We start from the raw sequence: 25,545 nt of genomic DNA on the forward strand, positions 1-25,545 counted from the left end.
ACCAGCAGCAGCCAGGTCTGGTGCTTTTTTTTTTTTTTTTGCTTTTTTTTAATACTTCTTCCTTAAAACTTTTTTCACTGTTTAATATATAGTACTTTACAGAAAACATGTTTACTTTTATTATTAAATAAATGATTGGAAATCATTTTAAAGAGTACGTGACGATTGCATCATCTTGTGGCTGTTTCGTCATCACATCAATGCTTTCCAACTCACAGTCCATGTATATTTATATATTTTTTAAATAAATGGTTTAATAATTTATCCAATAAAGTCGAGTCCTTGAATAAATATTTGTTAAAAATGATTTGGAAAACTGCTTAGAAGCAAAAATGGAGGCGATACCCACGGAAGCTAACTTAGCCACACGGCTAAGATAGGAAAGTTGTGAAAACAGGTTGGGGCAAAATTGTTGTTTTATATAAAATGAGTTAAAATAGAAAGATAAGAAATATAACCTAATATACTGTAAGTTCACCAACAGTTACAGTAAGTGAACCAAGACTTTATCTTGGTAAAAATTTAGATAATTAGCCAGTTACAGTAAGTGAACCAAGACTTTAAAAATTTATCTGAAGATAATTAGTGATTAGCTACAATAGTCTTGATAGCTAAATAGGTGAATATATGAAGAGAGGTTTGATAAAATATGAATACAGTACGTAATATAAAGTCTGAATACTTTGCTGTAAAACAAAAAAATATTGTATAACAATTTTGCTATAATAAAATATATCTGTGTTTTTCCAAAAATACATGAATAAATATCTGTCTTTTAAAGTAACTCAAGAGTAATTGAAAAATCACTGATGGCTAATCCATAAATAGTTCAGTGAGCTAGGACAAAATACAATAGCTGAGATTTTTACATAAATAATAAAGTTCTGTGAATAATATATTTTCCTCCAAACCAAGGAAAGTATTTGGTTTATTGATAGGTGGAATTTTATAATGCATTTTAACAGCTGGCTAGAGGACAACTGATGAAAATTAGCCTTCCAGCTAACACTGGTTTTTTTTTCTTTTTTGTATTTGTTGTAATGATTGATTGATTGATGTCCCTTAAACAAATAAAAAACAAAATTAAATGTATTTAATTAATGAGAAGAGTTGGGTAAATAAAACCTAATTGGAGTAAATATATATTTTTTCCTTAAACACAATTATTGACCCAACAAATGTTAAAAAAAAACCCAGAATATTGAATTTAACAATAATAAAATAAAAACTCTGGAACCTCATTCAACTCTTCTTTTACTTCTCCGTCTGAAGAGTTTGGAGATGGAGGATTTCCTCTTACTTTTGCTTTTCTTAACTCCTATTCAACAAAACAGATAGAGTATTGACTTGAATTGTTATCGCTTGATGTTATTATCACAACATATACAAAGAGAAATTAAACCAATAAACGCTTCTGATTGTGAAAGCATAACATTAACATTTAAGATGTAAAAAAAGAAATCTTGAACCTGTAATTTTATTATTTTTAAAACATTAACAAATGTGATAAAAAAAAAAAAAGCGATACTTGCCAAGATTTCTCATCATTTCGTTCAGTTGCTGATCCTCCTCTACTTCTCTGGAAAAAATGAAAAATTTGAAACATTTTATTTTGCCTTCTTTCATAGCCTGTTCGTCAGTGTAGCTGTTTGGAGAGTTTTTCTTTATACGTAGTTTTGGTTGGAAAATTACTCCAATTCCTTTTGGCTAATTCATATCTCTTTGTCCACATTTTCTCCATTTTTTTTTATATACATATATTTTTTGGGTTGACACTTTTGGCAAAGCTTTTACCTGTTTTTCAGCCAGATTGACTTATTCTGCTGTTTCTGGGAAAAGGAAACTGTTTCTGCTTCCTTTATGCCAAATTTTGCTAGTCTTTTTGAACACTTTATTATTTAAGTTTTGCTTACTTATTGTTTTGGGGCTAACTTTCCTTAATATTCATACATGCTGATATTTTTGCCTACCTTTATAATATTTTTTGTAAAAAGTAATATTGTAAAATTTCTTTTTGTTTTCTATTTTTGGCTAATTTAAATAACGCTTACAACTGATGAAAATTAGCTTTCCAGCTAACGCAGGTTCTTTTGTATTTGTTGTAGCTTTCTTTTTGGACCATTAAAACAACATGCAACATGAATGAATCTATTAAATGTATATTTAACATTTACTATGCTTTGTGTTTGTTGTTTATAGCTCTCTGTTGTTGTTGTTGTTGTTGTTCTGGCTGTATTTGCACGGTTAGTTCTCAAGCGCTGGTTCCAGGTGCGTGAGCTAAGTCACCTGAGTCTGTCCTTGTCCAAACCTTCAACTATGGCATTTCTGCCATTCACAATCTCCATCAGCCTCTCCATCAGCAGCGTCTCCTGTTGCTGCTCCTCTGCAGACTTCAAATCATCTGACATAGAAACACAGAAACTGTACTTCAATGAGTTGAAAAAAAAAAAAAAAAACAGAAACTGTTGAGTTAGAAGCGGATTGTGTTACCGGGCTTCTCCAGCAGTCTGCGTAGTTCTTCCTCCACACTAGGCTGCTGCTGCTCCAGCTCCTGAGTCCTGGCTCTGGAAGGACAACATGGAAGAAAGTAATACATTACATCAGGGGTATAAGTATATTACAAATAAAAAATATACATTTTTAATTAAATATAATTTGACAAAACATCTCTGACATGAAGTCTTTGTGCATTTTTTCACTTTCAAAATGCATCAATGGGGCCTGATTGAACCCCCTAGCAGGCCGGTTTTGGCCCGCGGGCCATATGTTTGACACCCCTGTATTAGATACTGACAACAAGAGAAACAAACCTGCTTTTTGGCAGCTACTATTAGAGGCTTTTAATCAGACTAACATTATTATTATTATTATTATTATTATTATTATTATATATTGTTAAATTTCTTTCATTGATTTCAACTTTGATCATACAACTTTTCCCTATTAGCCATTTTCATAAGGGCACCAGGAATATCTATAGTGTACAATAAATATAAGTAAATTATATTTTTGTACTTAACTAAACACATTTCTAGGAAGTTAAACACCCACATGTAAACCAGCTCCGATTCTTTTCTGATGAACATCTGCTTCTTCCGTATCAGATTGAACCAATCGATCATCAGTGGGTCCATCAACACGTCTCCCTCTCCCCCTGGAAAAAACACAGTCACAGACACTCAGCAAAATCTATTCACATAGAAAACCGTTGAATATCTGGGTGAAAATATGTGAATCCTAACTAAAAGATTAAGAAAGAAAACAGTCGTTCTTTTTGACTGTACCCAATGGAGTTGTTTAAATTAGACGTGTCTGGATAACAGTGTGGTTGGTAATATACTGTAGTGTCATATTATTATACTGCTTTCTATATTACTTTTTTTTTAATGCAGGGGTGTTAAACATACGGCCCGTGGGCCAAAAATGGCCCACTGGGGCATTCAATCTGGCCCATTTGAATAATATTTCAAGTGAAAAAAATGCACTTTATGTTAGTGATGTTTTGTCAAATTGCATTTTATTAAATATGAAAGATTATTTAGACGTAATATGTTATGATTCTCAACACTTACAAAGCGTGAACTTAGGTAGGACATTTTTAGCCTGTAGCTTTACTATAGAGAGTAAAGAGAGTAAATTGGAACAATAAACAATTCCAGAGTTTAGAGTGTTTTTCCATTGATGCACATCACTGGTTTAAGCTGTGGTTCAGTAAATACAGTAGATCGGGTACCTTGACTTGTCTAGTCCCAATCAAGTTTGTTTTGTTGTGAAATATTTTGTCCCAACAGTACCTTCTTCACAGCTGCGGAGTTTCTTCTCCAGCTCCACACCCTGCTTCTCCAGATGAACCAGGTTTGTTTCGATGTCACAGAGTTGTTTTTCTATCTGCTGCATTGTAACATGGTGAGATGTGACCTGGACAAATAAGGAAACAGAATGAAGAGTCGGCCAGTGAAATATTAGCTTTGGTTTCACAGATTAAACTGCGGCCCATACATGGTTTTTGTAGTTATTTATCACCTTAGCTTTGTGCTAACTTTAGCTATGTTCCATTCTTTTGCTAATTCTTAACATTTGTGCTAACATTATTTAATTTCTTGCTATATTTCAAAATTATACATTGTTGTTACCGGGGTAATATTTTAAAGGTTTTTAATTTTGTTTATCAATTTTTTTTTTTTTTTGCTTTAGTTTCAGAATCGTTTTTGAAAAGTTCACCTACTTTTAGCTTTTTTTGCTTTGTTTCTGGCTCTGTCATTTTCCTTTATTTTGCTGTGCACTTAGCCAGTTAACCTGTGATTGTCAAATCACTGTTTTACATCTTCGGAACATCAAAATGAACAGAACTTACTGAGGGAGTTCTCCTATTAGCTCTGGACGTGCTAGCTGCTGACACATACTTTCCTTTTTTAGCACCTGGGAGGTAGACAGAAATAATTAATGTAAGAGAAATCACCTAATTAAATATGAGAAAATTACCTGTATGTGGCGCTGCGGTGACGGCATTGGACTTACGTGACACATTTCCATGATTAGCAGCAGCAGTCGCTGAAATTTCAAATGACTCCACAGCTGACCGTCTGGTCGGAACTTTAACAGGTGTGTGACATGCAGGTTTAAAACCTGAAACTGAAAAAAAAAAATGTTTTAAAAAAATCAAGCATTTTCAATAGTATAGGTAGTTTTTAGATTGTTTGGGGGGTGAAAAAAGTGAATTCTGACAATTTTTTTTAATCATCAAGTTTAATCATCCCTTTAACAGTTTTGATTCCTTGAACATTTTAGAAATTTCTTAAAAAGGAAAAAAAAGAAAGTTAATTTGATAACCCTAATCAACAGTCATGCTAACAATGCTACCAATGCTACACTCTGTATTACAGTTTCCTTTTTTACCAGTGGTCAGGAAGTTTCTGGCAAAAAAAAATTGAGTGGAAAAATGATCTAATAGGTGGCAGTGTTGCAACCAAAGAAAACATTAGTACTAAGGTAAGAGATATCTAATATTTTAAAATGTTATAATAATCTCAGAAAACACAAGATGTTTCTTATGCATCTGGACATGATGCTATGTTCAAATACACAGCACTCCCTCTAGTGGAGTGACTGGAAGCATCCACCTTTGTATGATACGCAGGACAAAAATGTACAGAAAAAAATTCCACAAAATTCCAAAAAAAAAAAAATACAACTAAAAAGACTTCTTTGAAATAAGTTGGACTTACACTGACCTCCAGAGGTTGGCTGAGGTTTTTCCGCAGGAATGTCCATTAAGTTGACAGCATTAAATGCAACAGACGGAGGCTGTGTTGTTAGCTGGAACACTGGAAGCTGTATGGTCGCGTTGGAGACGTCAGAGGACGGTGAGGACATGAGCTGAGGCTCCTGTCGTTCAGTGGAAGTTTCCACTTCATCATCTCTGTAAATACATCACAATGATCACCTCTTGGAGTTATATGAGAGGAGATAATACAGGAGGAATCATATGATGAGGTTTAAAATAACAGAAGTTTTAAGTTTTAGCTCAGTTGGTTTAAGCTCTTTATCGTAGGTTAAGATGGAGGAGAGAGAACGGATCAAGACTGCTGCAGTCGGGGGACTTAGATTTGACATTGTAACCAGCTGTGTGAATAGAATTTTTTTCATAGAATATAAAGTACTTACTTAATACAAAGCTCTGGGCTCATTGGTTTAAGGCTCGATTGGCTTCCACCACCAACTGGATCTGAAGAAAAGATGGGGAACAAAAAAAAAAACATTAGCTTTTTTGACTCCTTGGTCCTTTGTCACCATTATTTTATTATTATTTTTGCCAGAGTCAATTTGGTTAAAATTAACCTCCATACTATTTTTTACATTTTTTTTACTGAATAATTCTGTTTCTAATTTTGATGAATAATCCATGTGTTAAAATCACGGCCTGTGGGCCAAGTCTAGGCAGCTGCATCATTTTATGCGGCCTACCAGAACATGCTTACCTAAAATAATACTAGTACAGCAGTACAGTACAATATTTCTGATTAAAGCACACTGTTTTGTTACACCTTTGACTGCATTCCAGAAGTTCCAAATCTACAATATGTAAATAGTTGTTTAAAAGCATGATAATAGTGAGTAGTCATAGGAGTTGAGCAGAACTGGCCTTTGACTTCTGACTGAACACTTCTCGACCTCCTGTTGTCGTCGCCGATCTCTTCTAGATGCGGTGATTTCTCATTGTTGCTCTGACTGGTAGAGACTCGTCCCGCGAAGCTTCCTGCTGCTTCTTGGCTGTATTTATCTTTTCCGGACCATTCAGTTGGACTTGGCTCATTTCCAAACCTGCAGTAAAAGGGAAGTCCTGAATGTTAGAAATCCCTCAAAAAGCAAACTGTAGTTGCAGCTACACAAATGTCCCCTCACCGTCTCTCTGCTGAGCGGACGGTGAATCTGTACGTGTTGTTGTTGTTGTTGTTGTTGTTGCGGTTTGCCAGTGTCTTTCCCGTCATGGCCCTGCCACTGCTCTTCTCATCGACAGCGCTCGGCCGGACGTGTTTGTGCCCTGATGGATCTGCAGGCCTCGTCCTTTCTGCCGAGGCCTCAGACGTCGACGGCGCGGCCTGGAAAAACCTTTGACGTGCCACCTGCGTCTTCTGCGCTGACGACGTCCAGGATTGAGGAGGTGGAGTCAGACCCGGTGGTTTTGGCGCAACAGTCGGAGCAGCAGGCGGCACGGCGGTGGGGCGTGGAGCAGGCTGGGTTTGAACAACCCCGCTTGACTGCAGGACTGAGCCGGTGAGTCGATTCTCGGCCGCGGCCTTGGAGGGAGAAGTTTTGCAACTTTTCTTACAGACGAAAGTGTCTGCGCTCTTGCCTGGTTTGTAGCCTCCTGCGTGAAGCACACTGAGGCATTCACTGCATCTGGAGGAAGTTTATAATAATTCATAGTCATTTTTAAAATCCAAATATGGCTGAAAAAATATCTATTATCACCTAAATGTCATGATAAATAATCAACCAACTTTATTATTTTGGTGATTTTTGGTGAGTTCGGACATGGACTTACTTAAAGCAGCTTCTGTGGTACAGCCTTCCTTCCACGAAGTGTCGCTGAACCAGGTGAACGTGACTCTTGCATGCGATGCACTTGCTGTTCAGAGTTCCATTTTTGTTCGCACTTTCTGCCAAAACAGCCTTCTGTGGAGGGAAAAATGAAAGAACCTGAATGAGAGCAAAAATACAGTAGGGATGTCCGATAATATCCGTCCGATATTAGCATATTATGTAATATTGTAAGAATCGTTATCGATTTTTCCTCCTATAATGAAAACCCGCCCTAAAAAAAGGTTTCGGGACAAACAGCTGTATATTAAAGTGAAAGTCACTAGATGGCAGCATTGCAGCTCATTTAATAAATATCATACTGGTAAATAAATGTTACCAGGCCTACATCGGTATCAGTTGATATCGGAATTGGAAATTACGTGTTTGGACAATATGCGCATATCCGATATCGGCAAAAAGTTACCTGGTCCGGAGCTCTTGTCGCTGTGGCTGAGGCTGAAGCTGAGACGGTGGAGTTTACACGATTCTCAGCGCTGATTTTAGGCACAAAGGTTTTGGCAACTACCGGGAGATTCTTCTTCTCTGATGGTTCCTCCCTGGAGCCCTCAGCCGGCCTTTTCACACCGCCCACTGTGGAGGGGGTAAAAAGAGGATTAAAATCAGACAGCAGGAAGTGTTTAGATAGATCTGAAGTGACTCCACTGTTGGTTTGGTGTGTGGATTTTAAGAGTTTTTTTTTTTGGTTTTGTGATCTTTAAAAAACACAAAAAACGATGTATCTTGTTAATGGTATTCTGTGTTTGGGAGAGTACAAAAAATTAGAGACAGAAATTTACTTTGGACATTTTTGACACTTAGGAATAGAGGGACATGACCTTCATGACACACTTAGGAATAGAGGGACATGACCTTAATGACCTTTCATTTGTGTTGTTTTTTTGGAAACGTTTTGCACTTCATTATGGCTCCCAGGCATACAGTAAGTCAGACTCTTCTGATGTTTTAATGTCCTAGATAGATGCCCAAACCTTGGTCTGGGGACCAGTGCAGGTCCATAGGTCATTTAATACCGGACCGCAGTTGGACACTGAAAAATCTCCTGGAGTTTTACTTATTTACTTCATCAAAAAGAATCCAGTCATATCCCTTTACTTTTTTCATTCAAAGATAAGTCAGTTTGATGGTAAATCTCTGATGTTCTTACTCGGGGGGCGTCCGTTGAAGTAGTTGTAGTACTGGGAAACGTAGGTGAGGATGCTCAGTCTGTCTGGGATCCTTAAGGCCACCATGTCTTCTGCATCTAACAAAGCAGGGATTCCCAACCTCTCTTCCGCAATCTGAAACGCCTTAGAGAAAAAAAAAAAAGATATGTTTACCCAGCAGCCACTTACTACTGTCCACATACATATATAATATAAAAACACTGAGTCCAGTCTTTTTTAAACAAAAAAAAAATAGCATAGCATGGACCCAAATAATTCAACCGCCACGGGAGCTGGTTAAAATGTCAGACAATTGTTCTTTAATTCCAGCTCTCTGTGGCCTGACCTGAAGATAAATAGGTCTGAAAAAGGTTGAATAATGAATAGAGACTTCCTGTGAGTGTGCAGGGAAAGAATGGAGAGGGAGGGAGCAGGATATTAATATACAGTGCAAAAAATAATTAAGACTCAGTGCTAATTCAAAGCTAATAAAAAACAGAAGTGGCTAGAAAAAAAATCTGCGTTATTAAAAAACCTTAACATAGTATATAGTAACACATAATTAATAATATCCCATAAATACAAACACGGAATAGCGTAGCTTAAAATGGAGGTTCTATCAAATATCCACAAAAATGACTTAAAATGTAAAAAAATAACCAAAACAAAAACCCATTCAGCTAAAATACTGAGCCATAAGCCAAAGCATTAGCTTCCAAGAGTTAAATGCTGAGCAAGAAGTGGTGTTTTATCAAATAATATTTCATTAAATATGAATATTTTTTAATATACTTGTACTTATTTGCATAAAACATGGGAGAAATTTTAATATACTTGTACTTATTTGCATAGATAATATGAATTTATTGTTATTTTTTATTGTTGTTATTCATTCATTCATCCGCTAGGGTAGTTTGACGGAGGGACACATTTTATGACGGCTGGACATGAGATCGGTCAGGAGTGGTGTAGAAACATCATCATAACTATGTTGTGTATGCGTTTTTTTTCTTCGTTTTTTGTTTTATTTGTTTGCTGTCTTTTTTTTTTTTCTTCGTTTTTTGTTTTTTTTTGTTTGTCGTGTCTGGTAGTAAGCTCTGAGGTGAATTACCCACCTGTGTCTTACTACTGCAACACAACACCCTTCATGAAATATGCACAGGTGTGAGTTACCATACAACTCGTGCTCTCGCGTTACCACGCGGAGAGTATCCTGAGCAGACGGACAAAAACTTGAACCTGATTAAACTCAACAATTCTGTGGACCACAAATCTGGTTTCAGGTTCGTCTTGCATCAGCTCTGAGACGTACGTAAGGACCACGCAGTCCTTCAATGAGCTGTCATCATGTGGCTCAGGTGGCAGGTGACCAGAAACACTCATTCAAAATGAATAGCCTGAGAGCGGCTATCGTTGCTAACAGTAGTGGGTTCACTGCCATTCCCTTTAGGTTCTGCAGAGGATGAGTGAATGGTGAGTTACTTTAGCTTCCTGTGACGTCTTAAACACCCACAGGAAGCTGGCGGAGTGGACTGAATAAAGGAGAGGTCCGTAAATAACAAGCTGCCCGGACGGGAACTGATCACGATTGGGGTTCTGAATGCTGATCTTGAAAAACCAAGAAAAAGTTTATTACTGCCAAAAATGAAAAAAAATATATAACAAAAATGTATCAAGAAGATATCAAGATATAAAGCTACTCCTGTATACACCTGTGTACCTAATACGGTAGTTAAATATCAAGATAAGCAAAAACACTTTTTACTAAATTAAAAAAAAAAAAATCAGAACAAATGGTTTTAGGAAACAGTTGAAAATCATCGGCATAAAGTTGTCAAACAATTCAAACTTTGCTGTAAAAACCAGTAAAGTATAAAATGCTCCCTTCAGTACAAATGAGAAAATGTATAACAATTCACACATATTGCAAAATTAAAAATTAAAAAACAAGGTAGAACCAACTTACCAATCTATTGTTCTCGAACACATCATCCTTCTTCAGTGACTCATAGTCTCTGTGTAAACAGGAATACAGTGAACACATCAGGACACAGTCGGAAACCATGATGGAATAAACACCATGGCAACACGAGACGTTCGAATACTTACATGAGGTCCGGTCTGTACTTGTGTATGAGTGCACAAAAAGCCATTCCATTCCTGAACGACGTGGTCATGTTAGTGATGGCCACATCTCTGTATCCATCACACTGCGTTTTACACCACTGCTCCAGAGCCTTGATGGCAGCCATTGTTCTGCTGCTGCCGAGTCCCTTCACTGGACAAAGGAGGACAGGCGGAGAGTTTCTTCAGTGAGGAAGAGCAGGAGGAACCAAAGATTACAAACAAAGAGCAGGAGCACAGGGTTTGTCCCTGAGCAGCAGCAGCAGCAGCAACAGCAGCAGCGACAGCAGAGCAGCAGCAGCAGCTGCGTCCTGTTTCCTCTTCTGTCTTCAGCCAAATGAACTCAGACCGAGCTCCAGGAGACTCAGAGCTTCTCATTACAGTACACTCACCGAGGATTAGTCTGAGAGTTAGAGTTCACTCCGACTCCAGGGGAGACCAAAATAAACCTTTCTTTGTTTTCTGAATGATGTTAAACTGGATAAGACCATTATACAACATATCATCAAATATACACCACATGAAGTCTGACACAAAATATGAATACACAATATATGTCAATGTCAATTATGTAAAACTTTTCGATTTTTGTAAATTTGTTCAGATACGTTTTTTAGCATTTAGCTATGCAATGCTATGATAGAATTAGGCACAGTGTATATGTGGTATAGCCCAGCCCGCTAGGCAGTTCAATCTGGCCCTGATGGGTTCCATAAAGTAGCGGTTAGCACACCTGCCTCGGAAGCAGAGAGCAGAGAGTCCTGGGTTCGATTCCCAGAGAGACCACGTGCTTGTTGTCCTCTTCAAAGTTACTTTGGAAATACACAGTTAATAGATATGTTAAACACACTGTGGGAAAACCTTTTTGTGTTAACGAAGCACATCTAGGTTAAAATACCTCAACAATCTCAACAATATCATCTTGTTCTGGTTGAGGAGCCACCCTCCCTGGCTCCTGAACATGCCCCCTAGGGGGCCCCGCCCCACCATTTGAGAAGTCCTCAATGAAGAGCATTTATTTATTTTTGATCTCAGGATTGTGTGCAGCCTAACAGAACCGAGCTATTGTGACAAATGAGTACAGATCAAATTATTTTCTGAATCTTTTAAGTCCGATTTGTTTGGATTAGGATTTGAATTGGATTTTCACCTGGTGACTGTTAAACCTCTGACATGAGAGAGGTGTAATTATCGTGAGACCAGAGGTGACCTTCTGCGTTTGTAATGTGAGGAAGTAACAATGACCTCACTGACCTGAACTCGGCTGACCTAGAACTCGGCTGTTGCACACACTACACACATGAATTGTTTATTCAGTGTTGGAGCACGAGGCTGTGTGTGTAATAAAGAAACAAAATGTGTCCTGAAGTTGGTGAAAAAAAAATCTGTCTTTTTATTTTTCATGTTTATGACCAGTAGGTGTCAGTGTAACTGTGTTGTTCGAAGATGGACCTCATCACCCAAAGACAGTGATCCAGCAGCAGATACATGTAAAGGACACTTCATTGGGTACATCATTCTACTGTTTGGTACGGCAAATGTGGAATTAGCTAATGTCGTGGTAGCAATTTAATGCTAGCTACGAATGGCTATTTGTAGCTAGAACACTAGAAACACTAGACTGTGTGGATAAATAAATAAATGATTCGAACGTTATTGTTCCCACATTTGAGGCAGTCATGCTAACAGCTCCGCTATGGAGCTAGCAAGTTCTACACCAGGAGATTTGCATGATCCATGTGGAGCCATTGAACCGCTAACGTCTGTGTAATACTGTCTAGTCAAGACAAAGACAAATTAGCAAGTTTTGACAGGAGAGTAAAAGTAACTGTTGAAAATGCCATTGAAATACATTTTTCTACTTATACACATATATACGGTATATTCATATAAAGGAGCGCTGCATGTACAGTATTAGATTTGTTTTAATTAAGCCACTCTGGTGGCACATTATTAGCATTTCTACTTAATTTAGTGATTTAATGTGCTTAATTTTGACGCTGCATTAAGCAGCTCAGGGGGGTTTAGCATGTTGGATTAATTAGCTGATACCATTTTTAAACATGTATCCTCCTCTCTCTTTAAATTTTGTATTAAATATGAGCCCCCATCCTATGAAGCACAGTTTTAGACTCATCCACGTAAATGACGCTGCGGTATGTCATTATTTCAAACCAATTTTAGATATATATTTTTATCTTCTCTTCAACAAGAAGCACAGCTAAACAGTGGTTAAAAATAAATGAGTGGTCTTTTCTGGGTCATTCTTTTAATACATACAAAAGTATAAAAATAAAATAATAAAGTAGCCTTAGGATGAAACATTTTAATACATTTTTTAAGTATACATATTTTTTTTCAAATGATTTATTTGTTAGCAAAGATAAAAACCAGTCCATACGGTTGATTATAAGATAGAGTGCTTTGTGTTTTTCCTTTTATATCTGAACAAACAGGAAGAGGAAACGCATCAATCACAGAGCTGGGCATCAGTTTCCTGTGTTTGTGCCTGAGTGTCAGATTCTGACTTGTTTGCAGTGGTGTGTATTCCAGCCTCATGTTCACGGGCCTTGGACCTCAGGTTAGCAATACTGCAGGAGCGCAACTCCTCCAAACTCAACCCCCGGAGCGCTGCCCACTTACCTAGCTTCAGGGTCTCGGGCTGCTGACGTACATTTGTCCATGGAGGATGTTCTTCCTCCTCCTGCCTGTCCCACTGCCTCGGGTCTGAACACTCTAATTTCAAACCTGTGCTGAGTTTCTCTGATGTTTGATCACTGTCTTTTTTCAGATACGGCTCTGCAGGGAGCTGGCTCTGGAGCTTCAGCTGACGACGCATCTTAGCTCGACGGTTCTGAAACCAAACCTGGATCCCAGAGCACAAAGTACACAAAACTGTGAACATTAAATAAAAGATTGCTGGCAACTTCGTAACTCCTAACTTTTTTCATTTGTTGTTTGTTTTCTCCCTTTTCCACTGAACATTAGAGGTCTTCACTAAACATCAGAATTATATATTATAATTTAGACCAAAGGTGTCAAACATACGGCCCGCAGGCCAAAACTGGCCCACTGGGTATTTTTAGGGTACACATCATTTGGCGAAACCAAGATATTGCATTATCGGGTTTTCATTATCGAAGGAAAAAAACGATAACGATTTTTATAGATTTCGTAAGGGTCAGTAAAAAAAAAACTCTTTTTAGTGTCATTTCTACTGATCAATCTGGTCTGGTTTAATTGCTTTTTCAAAATATAAAAAAACCATCAATTTTAACCAGGGGTGAACGCCTGACAGCCCGGTAACTACATCTAAGGAAGTTGATTGGTTAAAATTCTCGAGGTCCAGCTGACCTGCACTCTGGCCTCGATCAGGTCCAGTCTAAAGGCCAGGGCCTCCCTCATGAAGATGTCAGGGTAGTGTGTGGTTTGGAAGGCCTTCTCCAGCTCCTCCAGCTGCCAGCTGCTGTAGTTGGCCCGCGCTCGACGCTGCTTCACTGGCCTCTGTTCATCTGGAAAACACAGCACAAGCAGCAATTACGGCGTTGCCAACGGGTGACAAAGGAGCTAATGGCTCTGGATTAGGTAATTAGAGCGGCGGTCGTTAAAGCCACTTTAACACTGAGAGATAATTGATTGTTAGTTACGAGCTGTTAGCCAAGCTTTTGTAAACATTTTTACGGCAGTCAGATGGCGCTCCCCGTCTCGCTGACTGTCTTACAAACCGCCGCGACTGCGTTCCAGGTTGGACTCACCTAGGTCCTCGGAGAGCGCCCCAATTCGCACGGTCTGTGTGGCCAAGAGCAGAGCGTCCGCGCATGGCTCCGGCTGCAGGTAACTCCTCAGGGATTCATAGGTGACGAAGGGACCTGGGATCAGAATCTGTGGGAGAGAGCTCAGTCCAGTTGGGAATGCTGGGAAAAAGTGGGCTGCAGGTGAATGGAAAACAGCAGGCAGGAGTGTGGAGACCAATTGTCCTGGGCCGAACATGTCCAAGCTTTTATCGATTCACAAATGTCCAACAGCAAAAGTCCAAGTTTAATCCTGCAGGGAAACTGCCTGAATGGTGAAAAGCATTCCAATATCGGGGAAAAATTAGGAGAAAGGAGTCATGATGGAGCAGATCAGTGGACCACCTCCTGCAGCTACAGGGGGTTCTAAGTGGTGGAGGTGGTCTCACCTGAGCTCTTTTCTACCCTCGTGTCCCCCTCCTTTCTAGGTCACATGACCCCAGCAGTGGGAAGAGGATATGGTTTACTGAGGAGAGCGGTGAAAATCCTGTGATTCATCCACCTCTCAGTGGATCATCTACCCAAGTCCATCAGCCTTTTTCGGAGTTTGTCATTACTGTGTCAAACACATCCTAAAATTTCCCAGTCTGGTATTCTCATATAGGTCTTAGCGATGAGGAATGTTTCCTCTGTTGACTCCGGGACAAGTCACAACGTAACTGGTAGCTGAGCTTTCAAGTGTTGACGTCTGATTGTTCACACAGACACCGCTCTCACCTGTTGTCTGTCGTAATGAGGACAAACGACTGCAGGAGAAATGAAAACAACGGTGTTTATGTCTGTGGAACAAACTGAGAACAGGACAGTAAAAATCAATGGTTTTAAACTAAAATCATTTTATTAATATATATATTTATATATTATATTTATATATATATCATAATTTGTTAATTTGTTTTAACCTAAATTTTGCAAAAATAACATTAAAGTTTAAAGAGGACACACGATCCCAATTTATCATTTCTGATAAACAAATTAATACGTTTGTTTATTTCATTTTATTTATTTATTTTTTTTTTAACTAAATAATTTTAATTTACTTTATTTTTTTTTTTGCTAACTTTATGTGTCATAAACTATTTAGAGAACTTCTACCCATCCATTATCAACCCCTTACTCCTTTGCAGGGAGCTGGGGTGGGGTTGTACTGGAGCCAATCACAGCTGTCAACAGACGAGGGCGGGGTACAGCCCGAACAGTTTGCCAGTTTAGTGAAGTTTACACGTATAAATTATTCCGATACAACAATTCACCTTCGGTCTCCTTTAAAGTGTGTGCGTACGCCGATGATTACAGGTGCCATTGAGCGTCGAGAAGCTCTCACCAGTCACCGTCAACAATAACAGGATTTTTACATGTCAGATCAAAGCACACACGTAAGCACATTAGCAACCAAGTCAGGAAGATTATTAACATTTTGAAAGCACGACAGCCGCGGCTTAGCGTTGATGGATCCGTGATGAGACGATCGCTGGCGCTGTAAGTGTGAATTAAACCACAGGTGTGTGTGTGTGTCAATTAATCTGCGGATACACATCATCACCCAACGGCACGTCTGGCTGTGATGCTCATCGGCTCAGGCGTCGACGGGAGCTCTGAGCTGACAGCGTTCTTGTCACCGCTGGAAGTGCGAGGCCGAGTCGTTGCTTTGATCAGGCTAGTTCCTCTGCGGGACGGCGATGTGTAAACCTGAAGTGAGTCACCATGTGGTCATCATACCTCACTGAGCGCACGGAGCTGTGAGAGCCTCACCTGTGGCCCTTTCATCTGCATCTGTTCAAACATTACACTAATGCCTCAGTGGGGGACGGCGGGGGAGGTCAGAGGTCACGAAGAACTTCCCCCTTTTGGGAATTAGAAGGATCCGCAGCTCGACTCTCTGTGTGAAGCCCTGACATTAACTTGTGTTAATTACAGCTTTATTCCTAAATAAAACAGATTAGGGGAAGATGGTAACATCATTTTCTATCATTCAAACACATAGGCTTAATAATCGCATATAGAGAATAAACAATTAATGGATTAGGACGTGGACTATTCTATTCTTGGCCATATCACGTGCCCTTTTAATCAGCATTGGACTTTACATATACAAGGTTAATGAATAGACTGCACTGCAATATTAACAATAATTATTATTGTTGTTTTTATTATTATTATTAGTTCAAATGTCCATATTCTATTCACATTGCTATTCAAAAAGAAAATGCTGTGATGACCACAATGTGGTCCAGACTGAGAGAGAAATATCAGTGTAGCCTATATACATATATTTAAATACCTATGCAAGTATTTTATTGCGACAATCAGATTAACATAGAAATGACTGTAACATCAGTGCACCAAAAAGTGCCTGAGAAAGAGAGCCGAGTCATCAGCAAACGCATTGGCTTTACAGACGACATAGCAACTTTTAATAGGCTTGCAAAATTAATACTTTTTGTTAATCGGAATACTTTTCCCACATCAATTGACAAGATCCAAATGTCAGTTTTTCTATGTATGAAAATGGGTTTGGAATAATAGTGTACCTAAAACAGAACTTTGTAGAACTTCAGGTTACCATAACCCAACTAACTCTAATATTAGGAACATTTTTTTAATGCATTTCATGCCCCTCAATATGGTGAAAGTTCCATCTACTATTATCTTTAATTTAATTTTACGGGTAACTAAAAACTTAACACACAAGAAAGTGCAACAGAGATAGTATTTCAAAGTTATTTACCACTGCCTGACTTAGTTGTGTCTAAAACCACCTGTGTGTGTGGTCAGACTGACCATTAATCTGTTTGTTCTCACCACACAGGTGGCCACAGAAAAGTCCACTCAGACAACAGAGTTCTTTCTTTTATTTACAACCTTCACTTTTTATCTCACCTGAGAGAAGATCCTTTAATACAAGTGGATCCAGATAATCAGAGAAGAGAAAAACAGCAGCTTCTGCATAATTGATGAGGGACTTGAACAACAATAGTAACAGCTAATGCCCGGCTGTGGTGGTCTCCCAGGTATGTTAAGCTCAGCAGATGACCTGGGACTCTGGAGAACCTGCAGCTGAATGGACAATCGGCAAATCTTCACCTATTATACTTGGAATGAAGATGTATTTATAAAACCAGTCAAACTTTAGCCTGAAATATTTTCATAAAGGGGTCAAAAATATACAAACGAGTAGTACATTTTGCACAAAACAACAAGAGAAAAAACAAAACAATATAGAGTACATAAAAAATATTTGTAAACAAATATTTATGTAATGATGAAAATAGCTATTTGCAAAGGCTCAGGGAAAACAAAAGCAACAGTTTAAAAAAAATATATATACATACATACATATACAGTATATTGTAAATGTGTATATATATATATAAATTTACAGATATACATTTATACATATATAAAAAATACATATACACATATATTATAGATGTGTATGTTTATATATATATACATACAAATACATATATAAAATATATATATACATAAATACAAAATTAACACATATATACATGTTTTACTCTTAAATCTAGTCTGTTTTGTTTTGCCATGTCAAATCTTTCAGATTTTAAATGTGTCTACCCTCCATTGTGTTCAAACACACCATACTCCACTGCTTGTTTGTACAGTAGAGAATGTTCAAAATTACCCAGTGAAACTCATTAATCTATCAATGGTCTATGTGTCTGACTGCACCAAGGCACATCAAAAGTGTGTGTTGTTTGCAAAAGAAGAACCCCTATGCTTGTGCAGCACTCAGCCTGAAACAGTATCCCACAGTCAGCCAACTGATGTTTTAGTCCTGGATCACTGGCCCTGGCTCAAACCTGAGAGGCCCGTCTGCTCGACCCGTCAAACCTTCAAGGGAAAGCAGACACAGTCCAAGAGCAATCACACTTGAGACATCAAAGTGCCAGGCGGGAGAAAAGCTGGTGACGCTCTACGCCGTTTCCACACGAGCCAAACGCAAGTGGAGCGTAGAGACGGAGGAGATGATCTAAGACTGTGGGTGTCATGGAGAGCAAGATGGAGGGTAGACAGATGTCCACAGGCAGGTAGGGACACATCAGGGCCCCCACGAACCTCTGCTGCATGCATTCCTGTTGGCTGCTTGACAAATGGTTGACAAACTTGAAATCTACCGTTACGTTGCATATATATATATATATAAAAATACATTTTTGGATTACATGTCAAATAATGGTGATTGTTGTATGATAAAAGTATGGAAAGCTAAAAGTTAGACAATAATGCTTGGCGTTAACTTAATTTTTATCAATTTAACAAAATATGCTATGATAGTTCAAAACACTATCTACAATACAGAAAGATATTTTGGCAAAACATTTAGTTTGGTGCAAAATGGTTGCAAAAAAAAAAATAATACAAGAACTGACAGAACTGAAAATAAAAAAACAAGAAAACATACACAATATATACATTTTTCTTACAAGTTGATAGTTAATGCTCCTCTGGAAGTGGAAGAGTTTTTTTTTTAACACAAATAAAACAAGCACACAAGAGGAAACTTGGGTTTGTTTCATACAAACATATGGCAAATGTGAAGAAACTTCAAACCAAGATGTAGAAATAAGAACCATGGGTGGAGGTCCCAGCCCAACAAAACAAAATCAAAGGAAGCCGCCAGGCCAGCCAGCAGTAGAATCCTTCTACCCTACAAAACCAAAGTAAAACTTAAACAAACACAAAAACAAGAGTACTGTGGACCTCCTCCCCAAACTAAAAACAACAAACAGAACCATAAACTAAACCACCATGTCTTCTGATGTATAGTCCATGATTTGGACAAAAGACCACTGATGAAATAACCACAAACGCTTGATCATTAACTAAATCTACATTAATTCTGACATCCTCATTATGTTGTACCATGGACAGACCAGATCACAAAATCAGATGGATCCAAGTCTGATTTTGGGAACTGCATTCATGGTGCAGCACTCACAGTAAGAATTCATGACTAGATTTCCTTAAAAGTACCCAGAAGAAGAAGAAGAAGGGTGATGAACGTTTAGAACAGTAGTGTGGAGTGTTGTTAGTAGAAGTTAGTATTGTGAAGGAAATCCAGCTCATTAAACTCTGACTGGAAACTAAAGCAAAGCTAAACTAAAACTGGGTTCAAGCGTGTAGTTAGTCATCAGTGACCAAAGACCAAATCTAAGAATATCCATAAGAAGTCATGTTGATCGTAAATGGGCAACTGTATGGAAATACAAATATACATAAAATTAAAATAATTAAAAAAAAAAAAAAAACAGCCAAGCAGACTGCTGTCCCCTCCTCAGGTGCGGTGGGCCTGGGTCCTTGGGTGGGGGGGAGGGCTGTATCTAAACATACATAAGTCAAGTAAGTTTTCTACATGGACAGCACACAGACTAGGTATTATAATGTAGTACAAACCTCAAGAAACCCACATCTTGTAGTCTGAGGTCTACGGCATCCTGGCTTTTCAAATGGAGCTCTTCGTGAGGAGTTTTTTCACATTAGTCATCCTGTGCATGTGTTTTGATGACACAGTCCAGGTCCAACATCTGCAAACAGAGGACAAGAGCGAAGAGGGGGAAGAAAATAGGCACGTTAAAGGGGCAGGGCTGGATACAAAGAATGAGATGAGAAAGAACACCATCATTGAGGACTTACTTACACTTAGCCAACTTCAGCTTACTGGGATCCATCCCAGGTCATTTTTAAAATTCTGCTAAACCGAACGCAGAAACACCACTGCCCTGAGATGTACGTATCTTCTAAGGTGGACCCTGCAGGAGCTGCCTGAATCTTCTCCAATGACAGTGAGGAATCCTATACTGGGTTAACCATCCTGACAACAAAACCAGCAATTGAGTTACAGTGACCAATAGAGGTCATGGATTTACATCTTTAAGCGGTAGATTTGGATAATTAGAGTTCTCAAAAAAATAATTAAAAAAGATTACCAAACAGAATTTTAATCTTTCTGCTCACCTCAGGTCCCTTTAACCAGGATTCATCTTCTCCAGACTTGGTAAACACTGGTCCATAGAATCCTAGAGACACCGATCAGATCGTTTAAGAAGCAGAATAAATAGGAAAGCTTTTTCAATGGTCAATGTGAAGAACAAACCTGAAGATATCCTGTGGCTGAGAAGATCTTTCTACTATGGAGTTGGTTCTCCTGGGCCACCTTCACCCTACGGTACAGGTTTCCAGAGATTGTTTGGACCCAGCACCAACACCTGTGGGACAGGAAATACTGAGAAGCGTCACCTGTTCAGTCAATCAGAAGAGCTCAGGTGAAGACTACACCTGTCCCTCAACCTCCACCATCTTCACTAATCATAGCCCATTTACAGTTGACCCAGATTAAACACCAGTAAATTAACAATTGAATACCATCTCGCAGGTGCCCCACCTATCATTCCACCCTAAACTCATTCTACACAAGAGTGACATTATCCTTTGCCACCCCCCTCAACATGGAATATTGTGGACACTGCACTAAATCTCTTAAATTTAACTGCCTACTTCAACAAAATGGTTACGTTAATCTTCTGCTATTTAGCCCACAGATCTTGTCTATATAGTTAATATCAACTTAATTTTTACCAAGTCTTAGGTTGCCCCTTTGCCAAATATATTTCCTAATAAGGAACCTAAACGCGCAATCTAACCTGTATGCCTAGCCAGATATATTTGTCAACTAAGCCCTGTGTCTAGCCACTAAAACGACTTTAGCAGAGGACAATATTCCTCTGCTGGGAGGCCTCCCAACACGCCATCTAAGTACCACAGAAGGGTACACAGTTCTTTAGTAGAAAATTGATTTGGCAAAGGGAAACAAGACAGAACTAACAGGCTAAACTGTTCAATGCCATTAAAGACAATTTAAGGCCAAATACAGCCTGCGTGACAGAACTGGTGAGTTTAAATTTGACATGGAAAGTTTAACATTTAAAAACAACATCTAAAGGCTGAACGGTAATTTAAAACCAATCTATGGTAATTTAAATTACTGAACAGTAAACTGATAAATGACCCCTAACATCCAACTCATACACTAGCCTTACTGCTGCAAACTAGTTTGGTCTAGTAGTAACCCTGAAACTACAGGGTCTAGTAGTGACCCTGATCAACTTACACAACAAAATATACACCAGTGAACCATGGAGCTAAAGATGATTACATAGAAAATAAAATAAATCCATATACAACCCAGCAGGGATGAGAATGGAAATTCCGATCAGTTGTGATGAGTCTGGGCCCCTGGGGACGAGAACATGAACATGAGACAAGTTTTCTACTTGATATCAAACTGACCATGATAGAGATTATAATTTACTACAAACCTCAAGACACCCGAGTAGGAAGGTCTGGATTATCTTGGTTTGACTGTAGTCTCAAGTCTATTAGATCCAAAATAAGAGTAAGCAACGTGATGAATCAAAAACAAATATACCCGCAAAGAACAAGCCTGTTGTCCTTAAAAATTAAATCTATGTTCAATGTGAAGAACAAACCTGAAGACATCTTGGGGCTGAGAAGACCTCACAAGTTTGTTCACTTGGGCCACTTTCACCCTTCATTCCAGAATGGCAGATTTCCAGCGTTTCCAACGGCCCATCTGAGGCAGGAATTAACCAAGGACTCCTACCTGTTTAACTGACTGGTGAAGCCTCCACCACCCACATATACACTGATCGTAGAACATCTTTGCAAAATTAACCCAGTTTAAACAGTCATTAAACCAATAACAGTCAACAATAAACAGTTCTGTTTCAGAGGCAAACGCTAGACTCCTGTGAGCTAGCTGCTTAGATAACTAATAGTCAAACAGATGTACACATGTATACATTTACAAGGAGGTAAAAAGTACATAAATATAGATTAACAAAAAGTACATGAATACATTTACAAGTGGTACAATGGCAAGCACATGAATACACATTTACAAGTGGTACAAAGGCAAGCACAAGAATACAAATTTACAGATGGTACATTAATACATTACCAAAAAGTACAAAGGCAAGTAAATTCTTGATATCGGAGTGCTGGAACACCACGTTGATCGATGCAGCAGTAATTCATCGGGTCACCATGGACAGCAACTGGACAGCCGGGATTTGACAGCAACTGGACAGCCGGGATTTGACAGCAACCAGGACATCCAAAGTTGTCAGAAGGAAGGACGACATCCGAAAGTGTCGAAAATGACGGCAACGCAAAATGGAGAATGCACGCAAACGGGACGTAAATTCGTGGAATACTAAATAATATAAACTGCCAGTAGGACTACACAGGCCACACTAGGAAACAAAGGACAGGAGACAGGTAGACATGGGAGGAAGAGGAAGCACCACAATGGCATAAAACCCTTTCAGGACATCAGCCTTTTGACACAGTGGCCAAAACAAGGCAGTCTTACAATTCAAACTAAGCTAATCTTGTTTCAGAGGTGAGAAACATGTCAGTCTGGTTCAACATCTGGTCCCACACAAACATACACATCCACAGCCCAGCATATAGAGAAGAGAATTTTATGCTACACTCCTGAACTTGACACACATAGTACATATTTTAGACTGAACTGTGGCAATTATGTCTACTTAACATTGACCGACAACTAGCCATTGTTACGCAAAATTTTTATGAAAAGACAATACAGTAACAGATCAGCACGGCAGCTGGAAAAAAGGTCATGGTAGGAGGCCATGATAGAGCGCACGATCAGCACGGCGGCTGGGAAAGAACAGAAATGGTGTCACATTTTAATCGCGCAACTAAATCGCTATTTACTTTATTTCCTCCCACAAGACTGGTTGTCTTCCTTCAGTAGAATCTGAAAAGAAAAAATGGTTATGGCATGGAGCCAGGCACCTACCTTCCAGGTGTGTACCCATCAACAGGGTACATACCTGGTATCGCTCTTCATCTGCAGTCTTGGAGGAAATTCAGTTGTTGCACTTATAGTATTTTGTTATAAATATTATGCACCACATTGTTCAGCCATATCTCAGTGATTAAATTAGATTAAATGACAGCAAAATAACACTTATGGTTTAAGTAATAAACTCTATTCCTGACTAAAAATCTAAGGATAGGGACAGGCGGAGGCTGACAGGCTAGCCATCCGGAAGAAGGGGAATAAAAGTTTTGGACTCACCCTTTGACGACAGCACCTACAAAGCAATCATTGTTAGTACACATATTGAAACAGCACATCGTCACACCCACACTCCAAACTGCTGAGCTCAAAACCACTGCAGTCACACACTTCGAGTCCAAATGACACCCTGCAGACACTCCATCAACTACAAATACTGAACCAACACGGTCAGAAATCAGAGCCAACATTTACCTACTTGCTCAGCAGTTCCACATCCACACCATTAGAAAAAAGGGACCAGAGTTACAACAACTCTGAGCAGAGAGCCGTCCACCTGTAAGACTACACTGACTAGCTAACCATCCTCCAGTTTATGGCTCTTGCTCCAAAACCCAGATTCCACAGCCTGGAAACTCAAGAAAGGAAAACCAGAAAGGAAACAAACAAGACAAAAAGACATGTGGCCATTTTCTGTTGGTATGTATTAAAGTTTCCCACACACACACACACACACAACCCACACTCAACCACACACATACAGCTATGAACAGCAGCCTAGCAAGGCGCGTCCAGGCAAGGAGCGTCCAGGCAAGGTGCAACAGCGGCACGGCGGCCACGGGGAATAAAAGAAAAACGATGTTCCCTACTGTGTTGAAGATCTTCAGGATGACCAATCTGGAAAATGAACCCAGAGACAAGTCATGTTAAGTACTGAAGGTTGGGTGTGATATTTTTTTTAAATTCTCTCTTTTTAAATTTAAAATACTGAGTTTGACAGGTGGCTCACCTTATCTTACAGTTTCAGGAGTGAACTCTGATGCTTGACAACTCCAACCTGGTCTCCGTGTGCAGAAATCCCAACGCATCTGTTCATTTAAAACATTGTTGATTACAAATTAAATAGAATGTAAAAAGAGTCTCTTAGAAATTTACTGTAGAAGACACTGAAGCTGCACATTAAACACTAAAGTGGTAAAATATGATTCAAGGAACAAACATTCTGGCACAGGCAAGTTATTTAATTAGTTACAGCAAAGTAATAAAAGGTTTTCCTCCTTAAGTTAAGTCAGTTTTATTTGTAAAGCCCAAATTAACAAAACAAAGGTCTCATAAGACTTCAGTATTAAATAAGGAATGACATTAAACTTCTGACATACTGTAGGTAAGTCATTACTTAATTAGTCTCAGCAAAGCAATAAATAAAAAAAGTATTTCCATTTCAATTCAAGTCAATTTCATTCATATAGCCCAAATTAGCAAAACACACTTGCCTCATTAAATAAGGAATGAAATATCCTGGGCATATATCCCATAAAACACATTTAACTTGGTGGGAAATGGAAATCTGTGTAAATGCCATCCATCCATCCATTTTCATCCGCTTATCCGTTACCAGGTCGCGGGGGCAGCAGTCGCCACCCAAATAACATTGCACCATACCACCCCCCCCAAACCTTCCTGCGAGTGGTGAGTCCACTGGAAGGTGGTCTGTGTAAATGTTTATACTGAATTTAAATTTACTATACAAACTAAAACAGGAAAAGGTTAGCCATTCACTGAGCTAGCATTTTAGCAAAAGCAACAGGGGACAAAACAAAAACGCCCTTTTAACAGAAATAAACCCAGTCTAAGTGTTGCTGTCTGCCTCTACCACTAAGTGAGGTTTTAGCTACAGAGTACTACAAGTAATTATACAGTATCAAAACGCCAAAAGTAGGGAATAAAAGTCCAAAAGTCACTCACTTTTCTAGCTGCGTCATTTAACCGGACCAGGTCGAGCCGCCATTAACGAGTAACTGCCGGCACCTGCGGCTTTTAAAGGACGCGGCACACATTAAAGCGTCTTACATCATGCGCCGCGAGCGGCCCGATTGGCTACGTCAATTGGGCGGATGGGCGCCATTTCGGACATCAAAAAGAAAAAAACTAAACCGGCGACTCCCTTTAGACAAACTTCAATAGAGTTTAGCGACAGCCTCTGCAAATGTCCGGTTTGCGCATCCGCTAAAGCAAAGCGAGAAAGTTGCTGTCAGTGCCCAGTTTCAGCATGGAAGTTCGAGCACCGCGTTAATTTAATAAATAATCTCTTCCCAATTTTTATTAATAAAATACAAACAGTTGTTCGACCCATCTGTGCTTTTATATTCGATGATACTGGCCACAAAACAATGACAAGCATTAAATACAGTATATTTAAACAAATCGCAACAAAGCTATGTATACCTCAAATTACTTTTCAATAAATAATTTGCAAAATATGTGATACGTTTATCATCTCTCTGAC

General features: G+C 38.9%; 2 protein-coding genes and 1 long non-coding RNA gene across 4 annotated transcripts; all 3 read right to left on the bottom strand.

The window, feature by feature from the left end:
* Nucleotides 1–541: 541 nt before the first annotated feature.
* micall2a (mical-like 2a) lies at nt 542–10,824 on the bottom strand. 2 transcript variants are annotated; one of them, XM_025064844.1, is made up of 17 exons: nt 10,356–10,824; nt 10,213–10,261; nt 8,249–8,390; nt 7,508–7,674; nt 7,046–7,176; nt 6,403–6,900; nt 6,143–6,321; nt 5,665–5,725; nt 5,232–5,419; nt 4,519–4,632; nt 4,355–4,419; nt 3,795–3,918; nt 3,052–3,154; nt 2,491–2,564; nt 2,287–2,401; nt 1,533–1,579; nt 542–1,318 (listed from the first exon to the last, which is right to left on the bottom strand). In XM_025064844.1, exons 1-17 carry the CDS (start codon nt 10,496–10,498, stop codon nt 1,239–1,241), a joined length of 2,280 nt encoding a protein of 759 aa, XP_024920612.1. In that variant the 5' UTR covers nt 10,499–10,824; the 3' UTR covers nt 542–1,238. The 2 variants fall into 2 exon arrangements, with proteins under 2 accessions (XP_024920612.1, XP_008327500.2); XM_008329278.3 differs by having other exon boundaries at nt 5,226–5,419.
* A 991-nt stretch (nt 10,825–11,815) lies between these two features.
* LOC103392629 (paired mesoderm homeobox protein 2) lies at nt 11,816–14,953 on the bottom strand. The gene is made up of 3 exons (XM_008329277.3): nt 14,126–14,953; nt 13,725–13,882; nt 11,816–13,236 (listed from the first exon to the last, which is right to left on the bottom strand). Exons 1-3 carry the CDS (start codon nt 14,358–14,360, stop codon nt 12,841–12,843), a joined length of 789 nt encoding a protein of 262 aa, XP_008327499.1. The 5' UTR covers nt 14,361–14,953; the 3' UTR covers nt 11,816–12,840.
* Nucleotides 14,954–17,681: 2,728 nt separating this feature from the next.
* On the bottom strand, nt 17,682–25,530 carry LOC103392628 (uncharacterized). Its single transcript, XR_522932.3, has 9 exons — nt 25,005–25,530; nt 24,049–24,127; nt 21,676–23,936; nt 21,505–21,561; nt 20,283–21,421; nt 20,144–20,205; nt 19,827–20,000; nt 19,583–19,713; nt 17,682–19,509 (listed from the first exon to the last, which is right to left on the bottom strand). It is a non-coding gene; the product is annotated as an uncharacterized LOC103392628 (long non-coding RNA).
* Between the last annotated feature and the right edge of the window lie 15 nt (nt 25,531–25,545).

This window comes from Cynoglossus semilaevis, chromosome 17 (assembly GCF_000523025.1).
Source record: "Cynoglossus semilaevis isolate Cse_v1.0 chromosome 17, Cse_v1.0, whole genome shotgun sequence".
In the NCBI taxonomy this organism is placed as follows: Eukaryota; Metazoa; Chordata; class Actinopteri; order Pleuronectiformes; family Cynoglossidae; genus Cynoglossus; species Cynoglossus semilaevis.